Genomic DNA, 24264 nt, shown 5'->3' on the forward strand with positions numbered 1-24264 from the left:
TGAAAACCCAAGTCCTTAAGCTGACAGGGTACAGTATAGTTTTTATGGAAAACTGAAATGAGGTATAAATAAAATTTAGGAAACAATGTAGTGTTAGGAATTCAATGCCTATCAATTTTGTGTACTAGCTATTCAAATAACACAGGTATGTAGAAAAGGTACTTAATGCCAGATGTGCCATCATATCACTGAAACATGTAACATGCTTAAAAATGGAAGGCATGAAGTGCAACTTCTAAATTTACAGTTAAAAAATCTTTAAGGCAAATCTGTTGTGACCAAGAAAAGGGCTTGTCTTGCACATTGTTTAATTTTGTAACATAATACAACTGATTTCAAAGTAAACTCTACATTAGAGCAAGCTCCGAATGAAAATATATCATTTCCATAAGTGAAGTGATCTAGATTGGAGTCTATATTAAACATCAAACCTTACCTGCATTGAATCTACACAACATTCATAAATCTATTTGTATTTATTTCATGTTTTGAAAGAGCAATACCAAATTTCAGTATTTAGTCATCCAGGTTTATATGTTGTCCCACAGTACCAGAAGCCAAGGCAGTTTTGACTATATGTGCAAAATGCCATATCTTTGGTCTTTTCCAATGTGCCTAATGGAGGACATAAGCAATGGATAGGATATTCTTATGAATGCATGCAACTTAAAATAAATCCAGGATGTAAAATAAGTACTGAGCTGCCCTGGTGAACCATTTGCTTTTGTGGTACAAGCATGCATGCACAGCACTTCCACATCTACTCAATAAGTAGCACCTACTTACCAAAAGCAATACTGCAGTAATATAAAGGTGCTTCCATATTGGTATAAATGTTCAGAGCTTTAACATTTGTGCAATGGTATGGGAGTAAAATCACTTTTTAAAAGTAGGTCTTTTCAAACAGTTACAAGTTTGGGATAAAGATATTTATCTGAATAAACTTGTTATAAATAGGAAAGTCAATTTTTGCTGTAGTGCTTCATAAGTGTAGATTTTGCAGTCAGCAGCAAAATAATAGTAAATTGCCCCAACACTGAGGAAAGCTGAATTTTAAAAATATCTAGTGATAACTCGAGCACATCTCATTTTTCCCCACACCAACTACAGAAGATCGCCAGAACCCAGAAGAGTCTTGCTGTTTGAGCAGGATAAGCAGATAAATGAAGAATTCATTTACAGGACACAAGAAACAAAACACACTGGGAGTAGACAGTCAAAGTTGGGCAGTATTTGCAAATTGCAAATGCAAATTGATTTTGCATTCAATGCATAACTTTGCAAGCACATTTGCCACACAAGTGAAGAAATCATCTATAAAATCTCTAATATGTGAAACTAAAATGCACCTGAACATTGTGAACTTCATGAAGATTTAAACTTGAGTTTTGTTCTTTATGAGATTACCCAGAGAATCTTGAGTCAATTGCAATGGCAAAACTAAAAATCAACAGTAGATTGAATACCTGACACTGGAACTATATAGGTAAAATACCAGAGATTGTTAGACCTGTGCAACAAGGTTTTTAGCAAATTATTTTAGCCCTTTCACAAGGGTGTGGGGAAAAAAATCAGGGATCCACATAAATTTGACAGAAGAGGAATATAGAGGTTTAGTGAATAATTACAATTAGAGATTTAAACATGTACATTTGCAAAAAGAATTTAGTCAAAGTAATTCCTAAGAAATTTTCCTGGGCTGGTAAAGGGCACAGCTCCTATAAACAATCAAATTAAACGACACACTAAGTTATTCCACAAAGCGCAAGGCTAAAAAAAAGTGCTTTGCAGAGAGTACACCACAAGCCCCATCCTGAATAAAGATTGATCTCCACTATGAAGCCACACAGTCTCCAATTCCAATAGACACCAAAACAGCAAATAATTGCTTTTTTTTTCCCCTGAAGAATTTTAGATTTAAATGGTGGAATAAAGGGAAAATTTGACTCAAATTTGCATAACAAATAAGAAATATTCAACATGTGGCTCTTTATTGGAAACCAAACCATAAAATTACACCTGAATTTTTCAAAGGTAATCCAGAAAGAAAAATCAGATTTGCAATACTTTACTCAAAATGATAAGCAAATGAAAAAAAACATTCACAAGAAACCAGAAGAGGTGGAAGGGAGGGGATGGAGATCTGCATGCCATTAACTGTTACTTTTCCAGTCTTCTTAAGATTCCTGCACTTATGGTTGTTTACGCTGCAAGATTCAAAACTTATTTCTCTTGTTATTGTTCTGCCTATGTTTAAAAAAAACACAGAAGACTGGGAAAAGGAGAAACATGATTAACATCCTTGATCCTTCAGCTGCCAGCTAAAATGGCTTTAGTTTGCTACAATCTCATTGTTTTGCTGAAGGAAGTATTAAGATAAAAATAAATAAATACAGCTGATATAAATACATTAGACTTTCATGACCAATGACAACAGTTTTAACAGGTATTTTTCCTCACGTCTCTCTTCGGCAGCTCAAATTTACTACATTTACTCATTTTAAACAGATGAAGAGTACTTTACTGGACTGCCTATTTTACAAAATTAAGATTGGAAACTGAACATCAAATCATGAGGACGGGTCACTCTACCCAAAACATTAATTCTGATTTATCTCCATAGATGCTGCCAGACCTGCTGAGCTTTTCAAGCAATTTCATTTTTTGTTTCTGATTTACAGCATCTGCTGATCTTTTGGTTTTTGATCAAATTAAATGTAACACTAAAATACAGTAGGTCATTTCTTTCAGAATATAGAAACATTGACTGTATACTGTGTTAGATGTAAAAGTCAAAACATACAAATGAACCATAAATATTCTTAGGGAGAAATTCAATTTTGGATGTTGACAAGTTTGAGAATTGTTGGTATTTTTCATTCCTAATTCTACATTAAATGCTAAAATCACAATATTTTCAAGCCCTCACTCAGTTATTCATACAATATGAAAACAATAAAAAAAAGCACATGGCACGTGGTTACTGTAGCTTAAACAATGCAACATTATAACATATATGAGAATGGTTCCAGGCAAAAGCTAGGAGAGATGATGGCAGAGTGGCATTATTGCTAGACAGTTAATCCAGAGACACAGGAAGTGTTCTGGGAACACTGGTTGGAATCCCGCCATGGCAGAGGGTGGAATTTGAATTCTGTAAAAATCTAAAATCAATGATGACCTCAAATTGATAGCCAGAAAACCCATCTGGTTCACTAATGTCTTCTGAAGGAAGGAGACTGCCAGGCTTACCTGGCTGGCCTACATGTGACTTCCAACCCACAGCAACGTGGTTACCTCTAAACTATCCTCTGTGCAATTAAGGATTGATAATAAACGCCTGCCTAGCCAGCAACACCCTCATCCTATAAATGAAGTAAAACTATTCCTTGGAAAGGAGAAGGCGGAGAGGAGATTGGATACAAGTTTTCAAAATCAGGGAGGGGTCTGGAACAGAGTGGTTAGGGAGAATGATTCCCAAACAAATGGATTAAAGAACAAGAGAGCACAGGTTTAAAGTATTTTACAAAAGCACCAAATGTGAGGCAAGAAAATTCTTTGATACACAGCGAGTAGTGAGGCCATCGAATGCATTGCCTGGACGTGTGGGGGAGACAGGTTCAACTGAGGCATTCAAGAGAGCACTGAATGATTATTTAAATAGAATAAACGTGCATAGCTATGAGTAAGTGAAAGAAAATGGGACTAAATTAAAATACTCAGTGCCAGGGCAGACAATTGGTCAAAGAGCATCCTTCTGCACTATAAAAATTCTGCTTCTGTATATATTATATAGAATCATAGATCCTTCCAGTCTGGCAGCAGGCCATTTGATCCTTCAAGTCCACACCAACTCTCCAAAGAGCATCCCAACTTCTGACCCTATCCCTATAACCCTGCATTTCCCATGGAAAACCCACCCAGTCTGCACATCCCTGAACATTGTGGGCAATTTAGCACGGCCAATCCACCTAACCTTTGAACTATGGGAGGAAATCCATGCAGATGGGGGCAGAATTTACAAACTCATACAGCCACCCAAGGCTAGAATCAAACTCAGGTCCCTGGTGCTCTGAGGCAGCAGTGCTAACCATTCAGCCACTGCGCCACTCCTAATATTATAATAAAATTAAACTCAGTGTCCAGAAGCTAAAAGATCTACAGCAACAAGTGCAGCTCATAAAAATGGTATCCAAAAATGGCTTGGACGTATACTAGAGTCTATTACTTTGACAGAGTAAGAGTTTGTTTATTTCCCTTCAACTTAGATAGTTGACATGAACTACTTCTGGACACAGTGCTATACAGTGTGAAATAATCAAACCTAATCAAGACTCCTATTCAACTGTCCTGACTTGTCCAATCAGTTTGGAATCAGGCACATTAAATGGAGCACTGTATAATGAAACTTAATTTCCTAATGATAATTCTGCTCTCAGAAATAGCTCATTTAGTCAAATCCAGCAGCAGCCACTGCCAGAAATAAACACTGGGAAGGTGCAGTTCAAATGGCTGTTTGCAACGTAATAATCTCCAAAAACTGAAACCAAACTGATAACACGTGCACCGAGGAAAAATACCTGTTTTTTTTCTGGGCAATTTCTTGAAATGTTTAATTTTTTGAAATATTACTGCTTTGTAATCCAATTTTAGATGCCCGAATTAAACCAGTACTGACTTAATTACAAATGTTAACCATTTTAAAGTTAGCAGCTGCAAGTTACTGTGCATATCTATGTCAGTATTTACATTAGTCTTAGAGGTAGACTCCCTTTGATAAGAGGATAGATATTAAACTCTTCAAATGTGCATGTCAACATTCTCAGTGATTCCATCAAATCAAATATAAACAAGAAGGACCAAAAACAATGTCCAAGATACCAAAGCTGAGTGGGAGACAAAGTGTAGATGTTCTTTTTATTTGACCCTGGACTATTTACAAATAGTATGCATCTGCTAGTTCCGTTCATACTTTATCTGAATTTCTCACATTAGCATGCTGCATCAAGCAAACCAGCTGCAAAATTATTTACTGCTTGCAATGCAGAATTTAAAATTTAATTGTGAAATACAGTTCTACATTTTTTGAACAGTCAAAGTATTGCCATTTGCACCGGGCATAACGAATCACTTTATCACAAAGAAAATCGATTGAGGATTGAGGGTTAACAAAGGAATGTAACATTTTCCTATCAATTAATTTAAAAAGATGCAAAATGAAAGATGTTCCATTATAGAGATCTGACTTCACCCAGCTTATATTCTTGTTGAGTGGGTTGCAAGATCTACCATACCCAGACACAAATTCTACCTCACATCTGCAGTCACCTTTTAAATACTGAAAACCAGTTAATGGTTATCTAATGATTTCCGATATTTACACACACAGTATTTAGGACAGTTACTAGCTGCAGCAGTTGAACATTGGGTTCAATATGGAGTACATTTACCACTGAGCTCAAAACCAAAAACCTCTATTGCTTACTTTTCCAGACCGGCATTGCAGCATTCAAATCAGTGACTAGGAGTAACTGTGGAGAATGCACTCTACCTTAACCTTGTCTCAGATTGTCAATTCAGATCATCATGAGCTGCCTTCACAGTTAAGCAACAGGTGGAGTTATACTCAGGGAATTGGACCATACAGGTGAGATCCCAGACAGCACCATCACCAATGGGGCAAAGATAGGAAGAAACCTCTTCATTTAGTAAATGGATCAATAACCAAGGGGGCCAAGTTTTAGAAGGAAAGAACAGGAGGTATAAAGGGGAATGAGGACGGTGAGTATCTGGAACTTGCACAAACAGGGTGTAAAAATTCTCAAAATACTTAAGCAATATTTAGATGGATTCTTATGTACCACAGTGTACAAGACCTTGGGCCAAAGCTGGATTTGAACAGATGGATGCTTGATAACCATGGTCACAATGGGCCAAAAGACTTTTCTCCTCCCCCATTCTGTAAAAACTCTGATTCTATGACCAGCCTTGGATATGCCCTGTCCCACTGACATTGCAGCCTTGGTACAAGCATGAGTAAAAGAGCTGAACTACAGGAGATGAGGTGAGAGAAATTACTTTGGTAAATACTAACTTAATGTTCGAAGTATGGCAGAATCCAAGCAAAACTTGAGTCAATGAAAATTAGGGGAAAAGTCTTCACTGAAGTCATAGCTAGCACAAGTAAAGAGGATGTCAAAACAGGCTAGGTGAGTTGTTGCAGTGCATTTCATTGAAGAAAAGGTGCTGCTACTAGTTGCTGGAGATAAATTCTCAGTAATAAGGAATCAATGCAGGTGTTTTTCTGGATAATTGTCCTGGAACCAACTAACTTCAGCTGCTTCAATTATACCCCCTCCATCATGAAGATCAACATGGGCATGTTCACTAATGCTTGCATATATTCACAATGACTCAGACATTGAATCAGTTTGCTACCACATACAGAAAGACTTGAACAATGTCCGGGCATGGGCTGATAAGTGGTGAGCAATGTTCATTTCACAGTGCCAAGAAATGACCATCTCCAATAAGAGAGAATCCAAACATCACCACTTGACATTCAACTGCACTAGTATTGCTGAAACCTCCCTACCCCTCCACCATCACTCAACATTCTGGGGATTTCATTTGGCCAGAAACTAAATGGTCCACCCACAAACACTGTGGCTACAAGAACAGATTAGATATTAGGTGTTCTGTAGCAATTAACTCAAAACCTGTTCAGCATTTACAAGGCAGAAGTCAGGTATGTGACAAAATACATTCAACTTCCCTGGATAAGCACAGTTCTAACAAGACAAACAGCTTGATACCATGCAGAACAAAGTAGCCCGCTTGATTAGCAGCGTATTAACAACTTCCCACCGCTGTATCCTCCTCCTTTAACATTTTAGGCTTCATCCAGAAGTTTCTCAGTTTGAGTTATAAGGAGTCTGAATAGGCTAGGACTTCTTTCACTGGAGTGTAGGAGGTTGAGGGATGATCTTATACGGGCTTATAAAATCATAAAAGGGCATAGGTAAGATGAATAGCAAAGATCTTTTCCCTAATGTGGGGAAGTTCAAAACTAGAGGGCAAAGTGAGAGGAGAAAGATTTAAAAGGGACTGGAGGGCATCTTTTTCACAGAGAGTGGTTTGTATGTTGAATGAACTGCCAAAGAAAGTGGTAGGTGCAGGAACAGTTCCAGCATTTCAAATATATTTGGACAGGTACATAAATAGGAAAGGTTTAGAGGTGTATGGACCAAATGCAGGCAAATGGGACAAGTTTAGTTTGGGAAACCTGGTCAGCAAGACAGGTTGGACTGAAGTATTTATTTCCATGCTGCATGACTATATGATTTGAAATAAATCACCATTTATAATTTGCTCCTCTAGTTAATCAACACTTTCAATTGTTGCTTAAAACTTGTTAGAATGCTTTTGGACAATATTTACGTTGACCATAAAGAATAATCAGATGAGCAGATCTAGTCCCTCGCTTTTAAGTTAATACAGAAGAACAGTACCAATTACCATCATTCAGTTCCTGTGAGGTTTCTTTTCCCCCTACATCTCAGAGGTGATTTTATTTTAAAGTTTCTTCGAGCTACACAAGAGTATTCAGTGTAAATTTGCACCAGATTTTCTAGGAAGCCAAGAATGATACACTTGCCCATTCAGCATCAGTATAACAGTGTGGCCAAATTTAACGACATTTAACATTTGAAGAGCTTTTAAACAGTACAGACTCTTAATTCATCTAATTTTCTAGAGACATTACACCCGATTACAAATATATAATTACAAGGCACCCCCATTATTAAGATTGAAGTAGAACAGCAAAATAAGCAAAATTCAAAATCATGCAGTTTATCACAAGTGCAATGTAATTATCAGACATATGAGCTTTAGAAAATATTTGATGCAACTATAAAATATTACTTCTTGCAGTGTACAATCAAGTAAGCTGGCATACCAGAAATATGGGTAGAGCTGCACACATGCATGGCAAGCTTCAACTAATCCTCAATGAGACATGTTAAAATGAATTTAAAATGAGAAATTTACAATAATCCGACCTCATCAAAGAACTGCTGAGTTCTGCGTAGAATATATTTCAGTTCAGTCAGCTCTAAGAAGTTGCGTTTTAATGCCTCCTGGTTAGTATTGATTTCTTTCAGTTCATTTTCAAGTTTCTCAAAAGTTGCCTAAAAAAAAAAGCATTTTAGTTAAAATTCAGTGTGTAACTGGGAATTTTCACTTCCACTATTTCAATTGTAGATGGTATGTTTATACTGGATTATGATGCATGTCACCCAAGGTACTCAAATAATCAACTGTTCAAGTCAAGCTCCATTGCTGCTGTTAATGTCAGCCGAACTATTCTTGCGCTTAAACGCAAGATTAAAGAGAGAGGATGACTAACTGCAAAAACTGTACACAGTGATTAGATTCTTCAAAGTCGTCCATTACATCAATGTATAAAATCATGATAACGTCATTGTTCCAGAATCATCAGCTGCATTAACAAGAACTTCAACTCACCAAGTTACAAGAAAGACATGAGTAAAGCAAGGATGCAAATTTTGCCTCATGCAATACAGAAATGAAAATTCTCTTATTGTGATCAATGAGCTAGAAATAATAATCTCAATAACTTGTCAGGTTCTGTTCTACAAGACATGATTCACCTGGTGAAGCACACGTCTGGAGTACTGTATTCCAGAGAAAGACAAAGAAATTTGTGTCAAGCGTAATACCATTACTCAACTAAATTTGTGCACAAATTAAAAAGAATTTGCTGCCAATTCACGTTAAACACAGAGGCTAATGTTCCTGTAATTCACATCATCCTTCAGTTTGTTCAACTGGACAATGGATCACACACTAGGCAGAGATGAGACTCGAACAGTCATTGCTACTTTTCCCAAAGCCTAGCATGCAAGCAAGTAACCTGCAGATGCCCTAACCATGCTTGATTTAAGATTGGTTAACTGAGCAAAGGTCACATATCATAGAAATGAAGTTCATGCTGGTGGTACACAGTCATAAATAAATAATCCACCACATTTACAGAATGACTGCCCTTTGGCAGAAAGTTTCAAAAGTCAAATTTATAACTTCTAATTATAATGCTTACCTCCAAGTCAATCATGTCTCGAGGAAAAGGAACTTCAGGATTTTCTCCAGTGTCCAAAATGACAAGATTTGCTTTTCGGATTTCCTTTTCAACAAATCCTGAAAACAATCAAATGATAGTTAAAAAAAAAATTTAAAACCATTATGAATTTAAAATAAATTTGTATTCAACCCAAAAACAGCACTATTCACCACAAAAGAAATATTTTTTTTTAAAAATATATTCACTTCTGGCTGTTAAAATTTAGTTCAACAAACTTTTTCCTAACTGGCACCTATAGATCCAGGAGTGTGCTTGGTTGATCAAATATTCCAGATAATCAAGAGGTTCGCATTATGTAAAAACACAAATGAAGACATAGAAACATAATGGAGGAGCTATACACATCATTGTTATACTTTACTAAAAGCACAAATCACTTATATAATAATACAACTTTGCCTTAAACAAAACTCACAAACAGACAGCCTTCTAACTCCACCTTCAACTGACTACTCGTACAATGCAGTAGAGATCATGGTACTTCAGGAAAAATTGGCTCAAAATTAAAACAACTGTTGATAGCTTGTGTGGCCATTCAATTGAACAAATACATTTACATCAAGGCAAATAAATTAAAAACTGCAATAACTGAACAAAATAATACATTGAACTTCACAGTATTTGAGCTGTATAATTTTTGCAGGTTTATAAGGTGACATTTAAAACAAATTATTGTATTTGTAATCAGAGGAAATGCTGTGAATTTATTTCTCACATCCGTGCCTTTGCTTGCTTTTCCAAACATCTTGTTAGATAATATTCTTTAAATAAAAGGCAACTGAAACAGTATAAAGTACTCAACAAGTCAATGATTTAATTTGTTTTGTTTTATAATTTGCAGAAGCTATTATTTCACTTAGAAGAAAAAAAAACATGTGAAACTGCTTTAAAAAGAACTGCATGCAGTTTCCCTAATATTCTGCTCAACATATTATAACTGTTTCAAGTACCTTACACAAATGTGGTACTTATACTCATTAGGCTTGCAAGATACTTACGTAGCTTACGATCCATTTCTTCACAACGCCGAACCTCATTTACAAATTTGCGCTGAAATACATTCACATCTGGATTTAGCTGCACAAAAAAGGATGAAATTGAGTAACTGCATAGAAAAACTGTGGAACTTCTGTGATGTTTCATTAAAATATAATATTAATTGCAATAAACTGTTAGTTACAGGCCCTTCTGACCAATAATGCCCAGGAGATTGAATCTTGCATTTTGATATTTCTGACATATTACAGAAATAAAATTGTTGGTGCATGTATAGTGATACAACTAGCATATCAAAATGTGGATAAAAATCAACATGTATTAAATTCAATAAAATATTCACAAATCCCCGTGGCAGCAGTACTCAATTCAGCCATTAGGCCCACACGAAGTAAAGTACTGAACATTCTGAGGAAGAAAGTCATGTGAAGATAAAATATCGTTAATTATTGCAAATTTATGTTATAACACCCAGCCTAAAAGTAATAGCTAGCATCCAACTAATGGACACAATAATAAACTAAGGAATTTATTATTGCTTGATCAGAGTGGACACTCTGTGAATGACTAATGATAAAATCCCTAAGGCAGTGACACATTAACAACTTCAGCTTTGAATACTACCTACAAGGTAGACGAAGATCAAGGTTCCAGGAATACTTGAAGGCAAATGTCAGGAAATGGAGTATGTCAAAATAGACTGGTAGAAAACTGTTTCAGAATGAACTAACAGGGAAGCAAACTCAAGTGGTGTTGTTTCCTTACAACAGCAAAGAATGCAGTGAGCCAAGGATAAAGGGCAAACTGGAAAGACTGAGCAATCCTAACATCAGATAAATCATCCTCACCTCACAGGACAAAGCCAAACATTGGAGAGAGCCAAGAGCGAGGGGTAACTTATGCCAATAATGCCAAGACCTTAGCATTATATTTAGCAAGTTAACAGATTACATTGCAACTTTAATGCGATGGTCTCCCAGTGGCAACTATAATATCCAGTTATTGAAGCAGAAGGCAAGGCAGCTAAGGATTTGGAAATGGTCAGCCATTCTCTAATTTGAAACTTAAAAACTTGACTGTTTGTGAAATCACATCCCTGAGTGTAAATAGGACAGAATCATGAATCAGCAGTAAAGGCAGTGCTCATGTTAATTTCACAGAACTAGGCAAGTCAGCAAAAAGCATCAACTTACATCTCGAAATTGGACCATCCCAAGCTCTCCTAGTTCACTGACACAACAGTATGCAGCTTCTGACTGCAAGAAAAGCTGTGCAAGTGTCATCTCCTCACTCCTGAATAGTTCCCCCATGATGGATCACTGCAGTGGTATAAACTGTTTTCAATAAGTAACGTTTCGTTTGATCTATAAGCAATGAAGAAAAATATTTACAATGTACAAAAGAAAAAAATTCTGTTTCAATGTTATGAAAGGAACAGTCTACCAAAACTCAAAAGATCAAGAATGTTTAATTTCAAAATATTTGATTATGAAGGAGGGAACCATTGCACACAAATTTGCCAAATACTAGTTTATATAGTTATAAACAAACAGCCCCTCCTCTCAAAGGAAAAAAACTGATACGCACTGAAGGTGGAAGTAGTTGTGGTGGAGGTTGATGGACAGGAAAGCCAATGCAAATAAGATCAACCACACAAACATCACAGTGCTGAGAAACATACAGGGTTATAGATGCAACACTGCACAAAAAAAGTTTTTCTGAATTGCTATTTGCAAAGGAAAAGTTTGGCACTTGATGTCTATATCTATTTGCACGTTTTAATAAAGCACCAAAATTCCTAAAATAACAGACTTATTACATATAAGATACTATGCACACAAGTACACTATGCACAATTCAGTCTCTTAAAATGAAAGCTGTAGTCTCCCTGAAGTTTAGAGACATTCCGATGAGTTGGAAATGCAGAACCACAGTCCCAAGGATGGATGTGGTGGTCAACAGTCACCAAGTGAGCAGCAGCTCAACATTCCAAAAGTTCCTGCCTGCCACCGTCTCCCTTCAGATCCTGCTCAGGATCAACAGAGTTAGCCATAAAATGCAGCAGACCCATCATACTAATAGCTGCAAGGAAACATCTGTCTTGTTACTTTCTTAAAGATGGTATATGAGTGTATCTCAAGAAACTTCACAAAGCAGAAGACTAAACATGCCAGCCGTTTATGGAGATATTAAACCAGATAACTGCTTGATAATGCTTTCGGTCACATTTTAAAGTCTTGAAAGACAAAATAAATAAAACTGCAGGAAGATGCAGAGGATATTCCAGAGTTTTGGGCTTTGGTAATTGAAGGTACAACTATTAAATGGGAAATTGATTAAAGTTGGGGGATGGGTGCATGGCCAGAATTGAATGAGAATTATTACATCAGAGTTGTAAGGCTAGCTGAGATTACAAAAATAGGGAGGGTGAAGCAAGCAGAGATTTGAAAAGAAGAATAAAAATTTTATAATCTGAGCATTATTCAACTAGCAATCAATACAAATTGGCAAACACAGATGAGATAAGTGAACGCAGAATGGATAGTCATTATGGTTTGGATGATAAGATTACACAGGATAGATTGTGGGAGATCAGCCAATAGCGAATTTAAATAGTAAACTATGGAGGTAACAAAGGCATGAATGAGGATTTCAGCCAAAACACATTAAACAAGCAACACCTTCACATTACAAGGACAGTTAAATACAATTCACAAAAAGCGTGTGTTATCAGGCCAGTTAAAATGAGGTCCTTCAACCAAAAGATGTTTGGAAAGGACTGCCCTAAATCAGATTTTTTGGAAAAATGTTTAGTAATTCAAATTCCAGCACTCAGCATATCGTCAGGAAATAACTGACTATTTGTAAACAAAAGGAGAAAGTGAGGACTGCAGATGCTGGAGATCAGAACTGAAAATGTGTTGCTGGAAAAGCGCAGCAGGTCAGGCAGCATCCAAAGAGCAGGAGAATCGACGTTTCGGGCATGAGCCCTTCTTCAGGAATCAGGAATTTGTAAACAAATACAATAATTAGATCTCCACCAATTTGAGACACTTATTTATTTCCCCTGCTATCAGTCTTAACTGATCGGAAAGTCACTTTTTAAAGATAGTTATTATGGATGCTTCTAGGTCCCCAGTAAAGACACAGCATAGTTCTCATATGTCAATGAAAGTTGCACATATGATGCATTTATAATAGTAGTTTTTCTCTCAGAATCAATTACTATAACAGAAAACAATATTCATAGATTTCAAATACCACCACTGTCATGCGCAATTTTCAGATTCAGTCCAATAACTAGCAAGTAACGTACATTTGTCATCTGATTCTTAGAATAAGTACATGAACAAGAAATGTTTGGAAAGATATAGGCCAAGTGCAGGCAAGTGGGACTAGTTTAGTTTGCAATTATGGTCATCATGAACTGGTTGGACTGAAAGGTTTGTTCCTCTGCTGTATGTTGTATGTCTGTATAAACAGGGGTTAATTATGCTGTAATATTGAAAGATCCTGCATTTTTCTAGCCATGACAGTCTTGATCTTTTTAATACAAATTCAATACCTTTACTCTACATCTCAAAACATTTCTTCTCAACAATGTTTCTGGTTTATCCTGAAGTCACAAACAGAAACATGGTTTAAAATGTTCCAGTGTTATTTTGCTCTAATCATGAATATTTCTTCAATTATGGAACAATCTAACATACTATTCTCTCAAAACTACAACAGCAGATCATCTCCAAATAACACGTTCTGGGTCACATCCAAGGGACAGCATTAATAATTTGATAATACTTTCACAAACTATAGGCCCATTAATATATTTGACATTCATACTGTAGATGTGAATACAATTAGAAGGATCTGAAACTATACAACATAAATTAAAGCATCCTCCAATTCAACATCATTCACTGCAATGGAGCAAATAACTTGTATATATCCAGAACCCTTGATATAATAAAGCAGCTCAAGGCAGTTTAAAGATGCATTTTTAAACAAGTATCAAGCCATATATGGAGATCTTGGTCAAAGGGGGATGGTTTATGGACTGTCTTGAAGGAAGAAAGAGAGGTACAGTGGTAATTCCAGAGCAGAGAACTGTGGGAGCTGAAAATACTACTGTCAATGGGGTGCAATCAAAAGCAAACAGGCAGAAGGCCAGTATGACAGAATTGTATGCAATTTCAAAGTTGTAGGAAATTACAGACAAAAGGAGCAGCAAGGAGAGATTGAAAATAACAATGACTTTTTTTTGGTCAAGGTGTCACTGCCAAGGGTCAACATAAGCCCAAGAGCATAGTGATGCATGAAGGGGATTTGGTGCAAGATAGCATAGAGGCCTGAATTAGTTAAGTTGCTGAAGAATATACAATGGAATGCAAACTAAGTGAATTCATTAAGCTCAGTAAGAGAAAAAATACATGGACGATTTCTACTAAGACAGGCGTTAACAACATTATAGTGCTGAAAGGAGACAGATTTAATGATAGAACAGATTCTGGTCTAAAAGAACAGAAGTTATAAACCAAGTTACAAATATTTTGACTTATTCTGTGAAAATGTATGTTAAAAACAATATCAAATACACTTGCAATGCCAAAGATTAGAGTATCAACTACTATTCTTCCAACCTAATAAAAACACCCATTCATTAATTTAAAAAATTATCTACATTTGACATTTTTTACAGCATATACAACAAATTAGTTGGCTGTTTACAGGTTTAAATCAGCATCAAATTGGATTTCTAAATTAAAAGAACATAGCTCTGGTTTAACGTTACCGTGCTAACAATACCCAGATCAATAGCGCATCTATAATTCAGGTAGTGATTCAGAGGGAAGGCTTTATTTTATAATTAAAATCCACCCTACCATTTAAGCAAATTTTAAACACCTCCCTTCACGTCCATTTCACCACCTCAATTTAAATAGCATTTTGAAAACCTCCTCTCTCGTCCAATAATGCAGGTGACTCGGCGCATTGGAAGCAGGAAGAACGCAGAGGCACAATACAAAAACGGCATCAAGATGAAGCCCAGGTGAGAGACAGCGCCCAGGTAGATGTCACCCCTCACCACCCCATACAGGCCAAAGACCCTTCCCCTCCATGTCCCTGTCCCTGTCCCTGTCCCTGTCCCTGTCCCTGTCCCCGTCCATGTCCCCCTCCCCCTCCCCCTCCCCCTCCCCCTCCCCGGGGATGTCAACCCATCGAAAGTATTCCACTGCGCCACAATCAGACAACCAAAGCCAGCAAAGGCTGTGCCCCATCATCGTTCCCGATGAATCTGAAGACGAGGGACGGCCATTTCCAACAAAGAGAGTGATCACTTACCACCAGCCTCTGCCTCCCACCACATCAGTCGGCTCCGTGACAGCAACGCGAGCACGTGACACCATTGGCCCACCTGCGCGAAGTGAGTGCGCATGCGCTCGTTTAACCAGCTGGCGATGATGTATGCGTCCGCTCCAGCCCACAACAAGGAGTGGAATGTGCGCATGCGCTTTCTGTTGGTCTGCATCTTTCTCTCCCACCCGCAGAGGGGAATTTGCGCATGCGCTTTCTGTCGGTCTGCATCTTTCGCTCCCACCCGCGGAAGGGAATTTGCGCATGCGCGTTTTCGGCTCACCCGCCCATTGCAGTGCGCATGCGTGTTCCTATTTCCCTAACTGATGCTGCAGGATGATGTGCACTCATGTCTGGGAGTTAAGATTCTCTGAAGTGCTCATTGTTGATACAAAAACAGAAACATCTGGAAAAATTCAGTAGGTCTGGCAGCACTTGTGGAGAATTAGCATTTCGAATCAAGTGACCCTGCTGCAGGACTAATTGTAACTAAGTGTATATTCTGAAGATGAGGTGGGGGAATGGGGAAAGGGGAAAGAGTAAACAATAGGTGGAGATGGACAGAGAGGAATGAGTGAAGGTCAGCTTGGGAAAACCGATATCTGCTAATAGGGGTCATCGATGGCTGTCAGTGGGTCCGGTAGCAGGCCATGTGATGACAAGGCCAGTTGTGTGGTTCTCTGGGTAATGCCAAGGGCGAAGGTGCTGAGGTCCTAAAATTATTGAACTTGATATTGAAGTAAAAAGTGAGGTCTGCAGATGCTGGAGATCAGAGCTGAAAATGTGCTGCTGGTTAAAGCACAGCAGGTTAGGCAGCATCCAAGGAACAGGAAATTTAACGCTCTGGCCTGAAACGTCAAATTTCCAGTTCCTTGATATTGAAGTGTCAAGATTGCATGGAAAATGTGGTGCTGTTCTCTAGCTTACACTGTGCTTTGCTAAAGCATTGCAGCAAGCCTGAGACAGAGGTGTTAGCCAGGGAACATGGTGTTGTGTTGAACTGGTCAGAAACAAGAAACACTGGGTAATCTTTGCAGAGACAATATAGATTATTTTGTAAAGTGCTTATTATTGATCTTTTCTGGTCATTCCATGAAGAACTGTAAAGTAAAGCAAAGTTCTAAAATAGTTGAAGCACACAAAGTTTAGCAAGCACGCAGACCAACCAGCACAATGCTCAGTAAAGAATGGAGGGTAAAAAACAATGAAAGCTTGCACCCTCACGGAAAAAAAATCAACATGTCGAACAATGAGCAGATGTAATACAGCCCTTAAGATAGTCAATAATCAAAGCAATAAGGCTGTTACTCCAAGGCAAGTGAACAAGTTAAAGCTTTTTTAGAATTCCAGCATTGGAACCCAGTGACTTCACATGTTACATTGCTAAGAATTAATTATAGTGCAGTGGGCATGGGCCTCAGCTGTAGTTAAACCTGAGCCACCCAATTGTATGATAAGGAATAAAAAGTACAATGTTTACAACTATATATATTTTGACAGGGAAATCAGTTCTAATTGTGCAAAGCTTTCTTTCTAAAAAGGAAAGGATGCATCTCAAGGAAATTGCTGTGCTTAAAACATTTTCATGTATGTATTTGCAATATGAAATGTTGCTTAAAATAATAGAAATGCCAGAAGAAATAGAAACATGAGTAGGCCATCCATTCCCTCAAGTCCACTGTGCTATTCAATTGGATCATGGCTGAACCGATGCTTCTCCTCAACTCAGTCTTAAGTCATGCCCTTATTTCTGAGACAATGCTCTTTGGCCCTGAACTCTCCCATGAAGGGAAACAAGCTCTCAGAATTTACCCAATCAAGTGCTTTAAGAATCCTATATGTCTGAATGAGATCACCTTTACTTCAGCTAAATTCCAGTGAGTAGAATCCCAATCTGTTTAGCATTGTTCTTCAGGCAAGTGCTCATGAATCTTCTCAACTGAAATTTCCTTAAATAAGGGGACCAAAATTGCTCACCGTACTTCAAAGAGGGCTGCACCACCTTGTATAGTGGCAGCAAGACCTCCCTGTTCTTAAATACAAAAACTCTTGAAATAAGTTTGGAGCTCCAGTCAATTGATGATGATGCCCTGCAGTCAAACAGGAGAATAGCTTTGGATTTCATAGGGGATATGTGTGTCATATATGTCTCCCAAAGAAGAATGATGTCTAATTACAATTTGTTAAGATTCACTAGTGGTCGTTCTTCTACCACTATAAACTAAATTGATGCAGTTAAGGAAAGACAAACAGTGGCAGCATTCTTCTTCCCACATGTTCCACATGAAGTGTCTCACTTCTCTACCTGTTTCTACTCTGCTGTCTCTTTGCTCTTTGTCATCCAGGTTGAAAACACTCAAAAAAATCTGGACTCATCCTTCCAGTTTTAATTGCGCCATCATTTGTGGCTCAGATGCCAATTCTGAAATGTTATGAAATAACTCCTTTAGTCATTCAACTGTACCATGTTTCCCCCGACCCTTCTAAAATCTCACCCCTTCGAGCAAACGTTTGGTCATCAGTTCCAAAACCACCTCATGTAATGTGGTTCGGTGCCAAACCTTTTTCAATAACATTTCTCTGAATTGCATTTGGATGCCTTATTATATTAAACACTGTATAAAGGAATTCCTTGTTCCAGTTATAATTGAGATTAAGGGTTTTGAAACGGAGTTAACATTTCAAGTATGATTCTTGGACTGAAAGAGTTGACTCTGATTCTCTCTCCACTTCTGTTGCCAGACCAGCATTTCTCCAGCATTTTCTGTACTCGTTTCATATGTCCAGCAGCTTCAATATTTGCTTTTATAAGAATGCAACTTTCTCTCTTTCATTTGAATTTAAACTGAGGTCCCGATTCCCATCAGGTGGATATAAAAGATTGGTTGGTATTCATACAGAAGCAATGCTAGTCTTGGAAGCCACAATGTTATTTTGCATGTCATTGGTTGAATATCTTTCTCAAAGATTTGTCAGCTAAGAAGAAAGCTCACAGCTCTTCACTCCCAATACCACCACCAGCAATGAGGTGTAACAAGTCCTGGAACAGGATCAGTGATGGAGTCTTGGAATTCAGCACATAAAGGCAGAATTGCCAAGTCCAGTCAGACACACTCTGGCAAGAGGCAGTGATGGTGAAGTTGATCAAGTGGAGACGATCCTATTCATATGTAGACATGAGGGTCACCCATCTCCTGAGCCCTCAGTCTGGCTGGCACAGTAGACTTGGCCACCTCGCCACACTCTACTGCTGATAAAATACCAGTGACTGTTGGAAAAAAGCCCTTAAAGGGGACATTTATTGGATATTTAAGGGTCTGAACTGACCTCATGGCAGACAGACACCTGATATTGCCCCACGTATGGTGAGACACCAATGGAGGTGTGTCAGCTACTATCACAGCTACTATGTGTCCTTTATAATTATGTACCTGTCAGGCAGGAAGGAAGTTGGTGAGCGAGGGAGCCATGGTTTAATAAAGAAGTTGAAGCTCTTGTCAAGAGGAAACAGAAGGCCTATATTAGGCTGAGATGTGAAGGATCAGTGAGGGCGCTTGAGAGTTACAAGTTAGCCAGGAGAGACCTAAACAGAGAGCTAAGAAGAACCTGGAAGGGACATGATAAGTCAATGGCAGATAGGATCAAGGAAAACCTTCAGGCTTTCTAGAAGTATATCAGGAATAAAAGAATGACTAGAGTAAGATTAGGGCCAATCAAGGATAGTCGTGGGAAGTTGTGCGTGGAGTCGGAGGAAATGGGGAAGTACTAAATGAATATTTTTCATCAGTATTGACACTGGAAAAAGATGTCAAGGATACTGAGATACAGGCTACTAGAATAGATGAGACTGAAGTGCATAAGGAGGAGGTTTTAGCAATTCTGGAAAGTGTGAAAATAGATAAGTCTCCTGGGCCGGATGGGATTTATCCTAGGATTCTCTGGGAAGCCAGGGAGGAGGTTGCGGAGCCTTTGGCTTTGATCTTTATGTCATCACTGTCTACAGGAATAGTGCCAGAAGACTGAAGGATAGCAAATGTTGTTCCCTTGTTCAATAATGGGAGTAGAGACTACCCTGGTAATTATAGACCAGTGTGCCTCACTTTGGTTGTGGTTAAAGTGTTGGAAATGGTTATATAAGATAAGATTTTATAATGATCTAGAAAGGAATAAGTTGATTAGGGATAGTCAACACGATTTTGTGAAAGGTAGATCATGCCTCACAAACCTCACTGAATTCTTTGAGAAGGTGACCAAACAGGTGGATGAGGGTAAAGGCGGTTGATGTGGTACATATGGATTTCAGCAAGGCATTTGAAAAGGTTACCCATGGTAGGCTATTGTACAAAAAGTGCTGGCATGGGATTGATGGTGATTTAGCAGTTTGGACGAGAAATTAGCTAGCTGAAAGAAGACAGAAGGTGGTGGTTGATATGAAATGTTCATCCTGGAGTTCAGTTCGTAGTGGTGTACTGCAAGGATCTGTTTTGGGTCAACTGCTGTTTGTCATTTTTATAAATGACATGGATGACGGCGCAGAAAGACTGGTTAGTAAATTTATGGATGACACTAAAGTCAGTAGAGTTGTGGATAGTACCAAAGGATGTTGTGAGTTACAGAGGGACTTAGATAAGCTGCAGAGCTGGGCTGAGAGGTGGCAAATAGAGTTTAATGTGGAAAAGTGTGAGGTGATTCATTTTGGAAGGAGCAACAGGAATGCAGAGTACTGGTCTAATGGTAAGGTTATTGATAGTGTAGATGAACAGAGAGATCTCAGTGTCGGTGTACATAATCCTTGAAAGTTGACACACAGGTTGACGGGGTTGTTAAGAAGGCATACAGTGTGTTAGCTTTTGTTAGTAGAGGGATTGAGTTTCGGAGCTATGAGGTCATGCGGCAGCTGTACAAAACTCTGGTGCAACCACACTTGGAGTAATGCGTACAGTTCAGGTGACTGCATTATTGGAAGGATGTGGAAACTTCGGAAAAGATTCAGAGGAGATATACTAGGATGTTGCCTGGTATGGAGGGAAGGTCTTTCGAGGAAAGACTGAGGCACTGGAGGCTGTTTTCGTTAGAAGAAGATTGAGAGATGACTTAATTGAGACATATAAGTTAATCAAGGGTTAGACAGTGAAAGCCTTTTTCCTTGGATGGTGATGGCTAGTATGAGGGGACATAGCTTTAAACTGAAGGGCAATAGATATAGGACAGAAGAAGTTACTTTACTCAGAGAGTAGAAGGCGCGTTGAATGGCCTGCCTAGTAGACTCGCCATCTTTAAGGATATACATATGGATGAAAATGGAGTAGTGTAGGTTAGATGGGCTTCAGATTGGTTTCACAGATTGGCACAACATTGAGGGCCAAAGGGCCTGTACTGTGCTATAATGTTAATGTTGTAAGGCTGTTATGGCTTCTGGTAGTATCCCTATCTTTGAGTGCACACCTATATTCATGCCCCACCTGAACCAGTGATGTGCCATAGCATGTCTTAATACGTTGATTCAAAATATGTAAGACCGCAACGGAGGCAGGGAGGCAATGGGCACCATGACCCAATCCTAGCCATACCAACCAGCTCTACAAACCCCTCCACAATGTCTGCAAGCCTATTCCCAGGGTTGGGGGGCGTGGGGGGAGGTGCTTAACCTTCTGTCCCATGTCATTGTTTAGAAGAAGAGGGAGAAAGACCTTCCAGAAATCAACTCATCATTATTCCTTTGATGATGCAACAAATCATGTAAGTTTTCATTGTTTTGAAAGACGTGTGCATTTCAATATGAAATATCTTGCCATATCTTTTTGGTATCTGAAAGGATACGGTTTTGAGTGATCTGCACAGCGGCTTCATCACTGCTGCTTGGCTGGGATCTCTACACATCAGAGATCCCATTAATTATAACAGTTCAGAGGTGATTCATGGGCTTTAAAACACTTTGGGATGTTTAGATTAGATAGATTATAGATTGCTTACAGTGTGGAAACAGGCCCTTCGGCCCAACAAGTCCACACTGACCCTCCATACAGCAACTGACCCTGACCCATTCCCCTGCATTTACCCCTTCACCTAACACTACAGGCAATTTAGCATGGCCAATTCACCTAACATGAACATTTTCGGATTGTGGGAGAAAAGTGGAGCACTCGGAGGAAACCCACGCAGACACGGGGAGGATGTGATACACATGGTTGCCAGAAGTTCAAGTTGTTAATAGAAATTTTTAATCCACCTGTTCAAACTTAACCTCTGGGTTAAGTGCAACTTGACCTCAGACCTTCTGGTCCAGAGGTAAGAACACTGCCAATGTTGCAAAAAAGCCCCCTCACAATTTTCTAGCCCATTTCTTCAGAGACGTCATTCCTCACCTATGGAGTAGGTGGGACTTGAACCCATAGACCCTTCGGTCTAACTCGTCCATGTGACCAGATATCGCAACCCAATCTAGTCCCATTTGCCAGCACTTGGCCCATATCCCTCCAAACCCTTCATATTCATATACCCATCCAGATGTCTTTTACATGTTGTAATTGTACCAGCCTCCACCACTTCCTCTGGCAGCTCATTCCATACACGTACCACCCTCTGTGTGAAAAAGTTGCCCCTCAGGTCCCTTTAACATCTTTCCCCTCTCACGCTAAATCTGTGCCCTCTAGTTCTGGATTTCCCACTCCAAGAAGAAGTCCTTGTCTATTTATCCTATCCATGCCCCTCATTGATTTTATAAACCTCTATAAGGTGCCCCCTCAGCCTCTGATGTTCCAGGGAAAACAGCCCCAGCCTATTCAGCCTCTCCCTGTAGCTCAAATCCTCCAACCCTGACAACATCCTTGTTCCCTTTGGGAAGTTACAATCTCCTTCAGGCAGTGTATTACAGATCACAACAACCTGTGTACAAATATTCCCCTCCCTATTCCCTACAAGCCTCATTCCTGATGAAGGGCTTATGCCCGAAATGTTGATTCTCCTGTTCCTCGGCTGCTGCCTGATCTGCTGTGCTTTCCCAGCAACACACTCTCGACCTTCCCTACTCCCGTCCACTGTTTTAACCTCTGTCCTCTGGCTACTACCTCTTCTACAATTCCAAGCAGTTTCCCGTTCAATTGATCAAAACCTTGGCTGCAATGGAGAAATCAGAAATTTCCTCTCAACGTGTAAACTATCCCAGGGTTTCTCAAAGTGGAGAACCGGACAATTTTCGAGCCTTGAAATGGGGGTCCCTGTGGGCAAAGATTTAGGAGGCACTAAGCGAGGTGGATATATCTGTGTTTGCTGTTCCACTGGCAGTTGAATAGCTCAGTGGTTAAAGTGTGTTCCTGTTTCTCCAGCACAACTTGAAATCGAGGAGGAGACTGCTCCCAGCAAATCAATCCACGCTTCAACCCAAAGCAGATTAACTGCATAATCTCTTCACTGCCTTCTTCTTACAAGCACACACTCTTGGGAGACATCTCTATGACTCTATGACTCTAAGTGGGAATTGAACCCGGATCTCTGGTGCTGTGAGGCAGCAGTGCTAACCACCGTGCCGCCCATGTTGTGAAAGGATGAAATGTGCTTTATAAATGCAGACAATGACTGGAAATTTTCTGGCTTGCATACAACAGACTGACAGGTGGGGAGTATGTATGAATGGTTATAATGTCAGGGAAGGGAGTGGGTGGCATCTACCTCCTTAAGTTACAATTTAATCAGTAACAGAGCTTATAATGGCACTGCATACTCATCCACAGGCTGATCTGCACAACCTCTTGTTTGAGCAAGACTCAATCCTTTCTGTGAACCATCTTCTTGTGCTCACTCCACCTTTTGATGTGGACGGTCAGGTCAATGACCAGATAGCCGAGCATTCTACGGGGCCAAACCAGGCAATCCCAAAAGGGTGTGCAAGAGGACTGAGACAGAATGCTGAGAAGAAAAACACTGACCAGTCGCAAGACTGACAGGCGTGGGTTCCTCCAGGTGCTCCTGTTTCCACCCACAATCCAAAGATGTGCAGGTTAGGTGAATTGGATGAGCTTAATTGCCCATATGTTTAAAGATGTATCGGTTAGGTGCATGAGTCACAGGGGAATGGGTCTGGGTGGAATACTCTTCAGAGGGTCGGTGTGGACTTGTTGGGCTGAAGGGCCTGTTTGCACACAGTAGGGATTCTAATTCTGAGTAGGGATTCTAATTCTGAGAACTGAGTTTCCAATAAGTACACAGGTATTCCTCCAAATTCAGTTGGGGATGCTGGAATAAGATACAGAAAGTATTGGATCCTGAACCCTAGAGTCATGAAGCGGCTGAATATGTGGGTGAGTAGGGCTCAGCTCTGTTGTTAAGCCAATAACTGGGAAGTAACCTCAGAAACTGGATCACAGCAGGATATTGCTTGAAGCCAAGAGACTGGTGGATGATGTGGAGACATGCAGCTCTTTGAGCAGAACCTGAGGTATCAGTGCATAATGGCTTAAGTGAAATGTAGTCACAGAGTGATGCAGAATCCAGAGGCCACATTCTGCAACGAGGCCCACACTCTCACCCTGAAAAGTAGCAGGGGGATCTGCCAGGAGGAAGAACATGAAGCAATAAGTGCCACTGAACATATGACTCCTGGAGCCCTGAGTAACTTAGACCTCAACATGAGTGTTCCTGGTTGGATCCAGAGCAAGTTATCCATACAGATAGGAGGTTGAGAAGTTCTTGAGCAAATGCTGGATTCCACGCTGGTATCATTTGCTTGATCGGTGTTGTGAGAAGAGAACGCT

General features: G+C 39.3%; 1 protein-coding gene across 2 annotated transcripts in view; it reads right to left on the reverse strand.

The window, feature by feature from the left end:
- The window catches only part of LOC132830966 (V-type proton ATPase 116 kDa subunit a 1), a 63317-nt gene extending 47731 nt beyond the window's left edge, over window positions 1–15586 (reverse strand). For both annotated transcript variants that reach the window (XM_060848931.1, XM_060848930.1), the window contains exons 1-5: window positions 15503–15586; window positions 11356–11526; window positions 10165–10243; window positions 9125–9222; window positions 8064–8192 (exon numbers count right to left, since the gene is read on the reverse strand). In XM_060848931.1, the coding sequence (XP_060704914.1) occupies window positions 8064–8192; window positions 9125–9222; window positions 10165–10243; window positions 11356–11472 (423 nt within the window). In that variant the 5' untranslated portion in view covers window positions 11473–11526; window positions 15503–15586. The remainder of the gene's footprint in view (window positions 1–8063; window positions 8193–9124; window positions 9223–10164; window positions 10244–11355; window positions 11527–15502) is intronic.
- Between the last annotated feature and the right edge of the window lie 8678 nt (window positions 15587–24264).

Source organism: Hemiscyllium ocellatum, chromosome 32, assembly GCF_020745735.1.
Source record: "Hemiscyllium ocellatum isolate sHemOce1 chromosome 32, sHemOce1.pat.X.cur, whole genome shotgun sequence".
NCBI classification, from domain to species: domain Eukaryota; kingdom Metazoa; phylum Chordata; class Chondrichthyes; order Orectolobiformes; family Hemiscylliidae; genus Hemiscyllium; species Hemiscyllium ocellatum.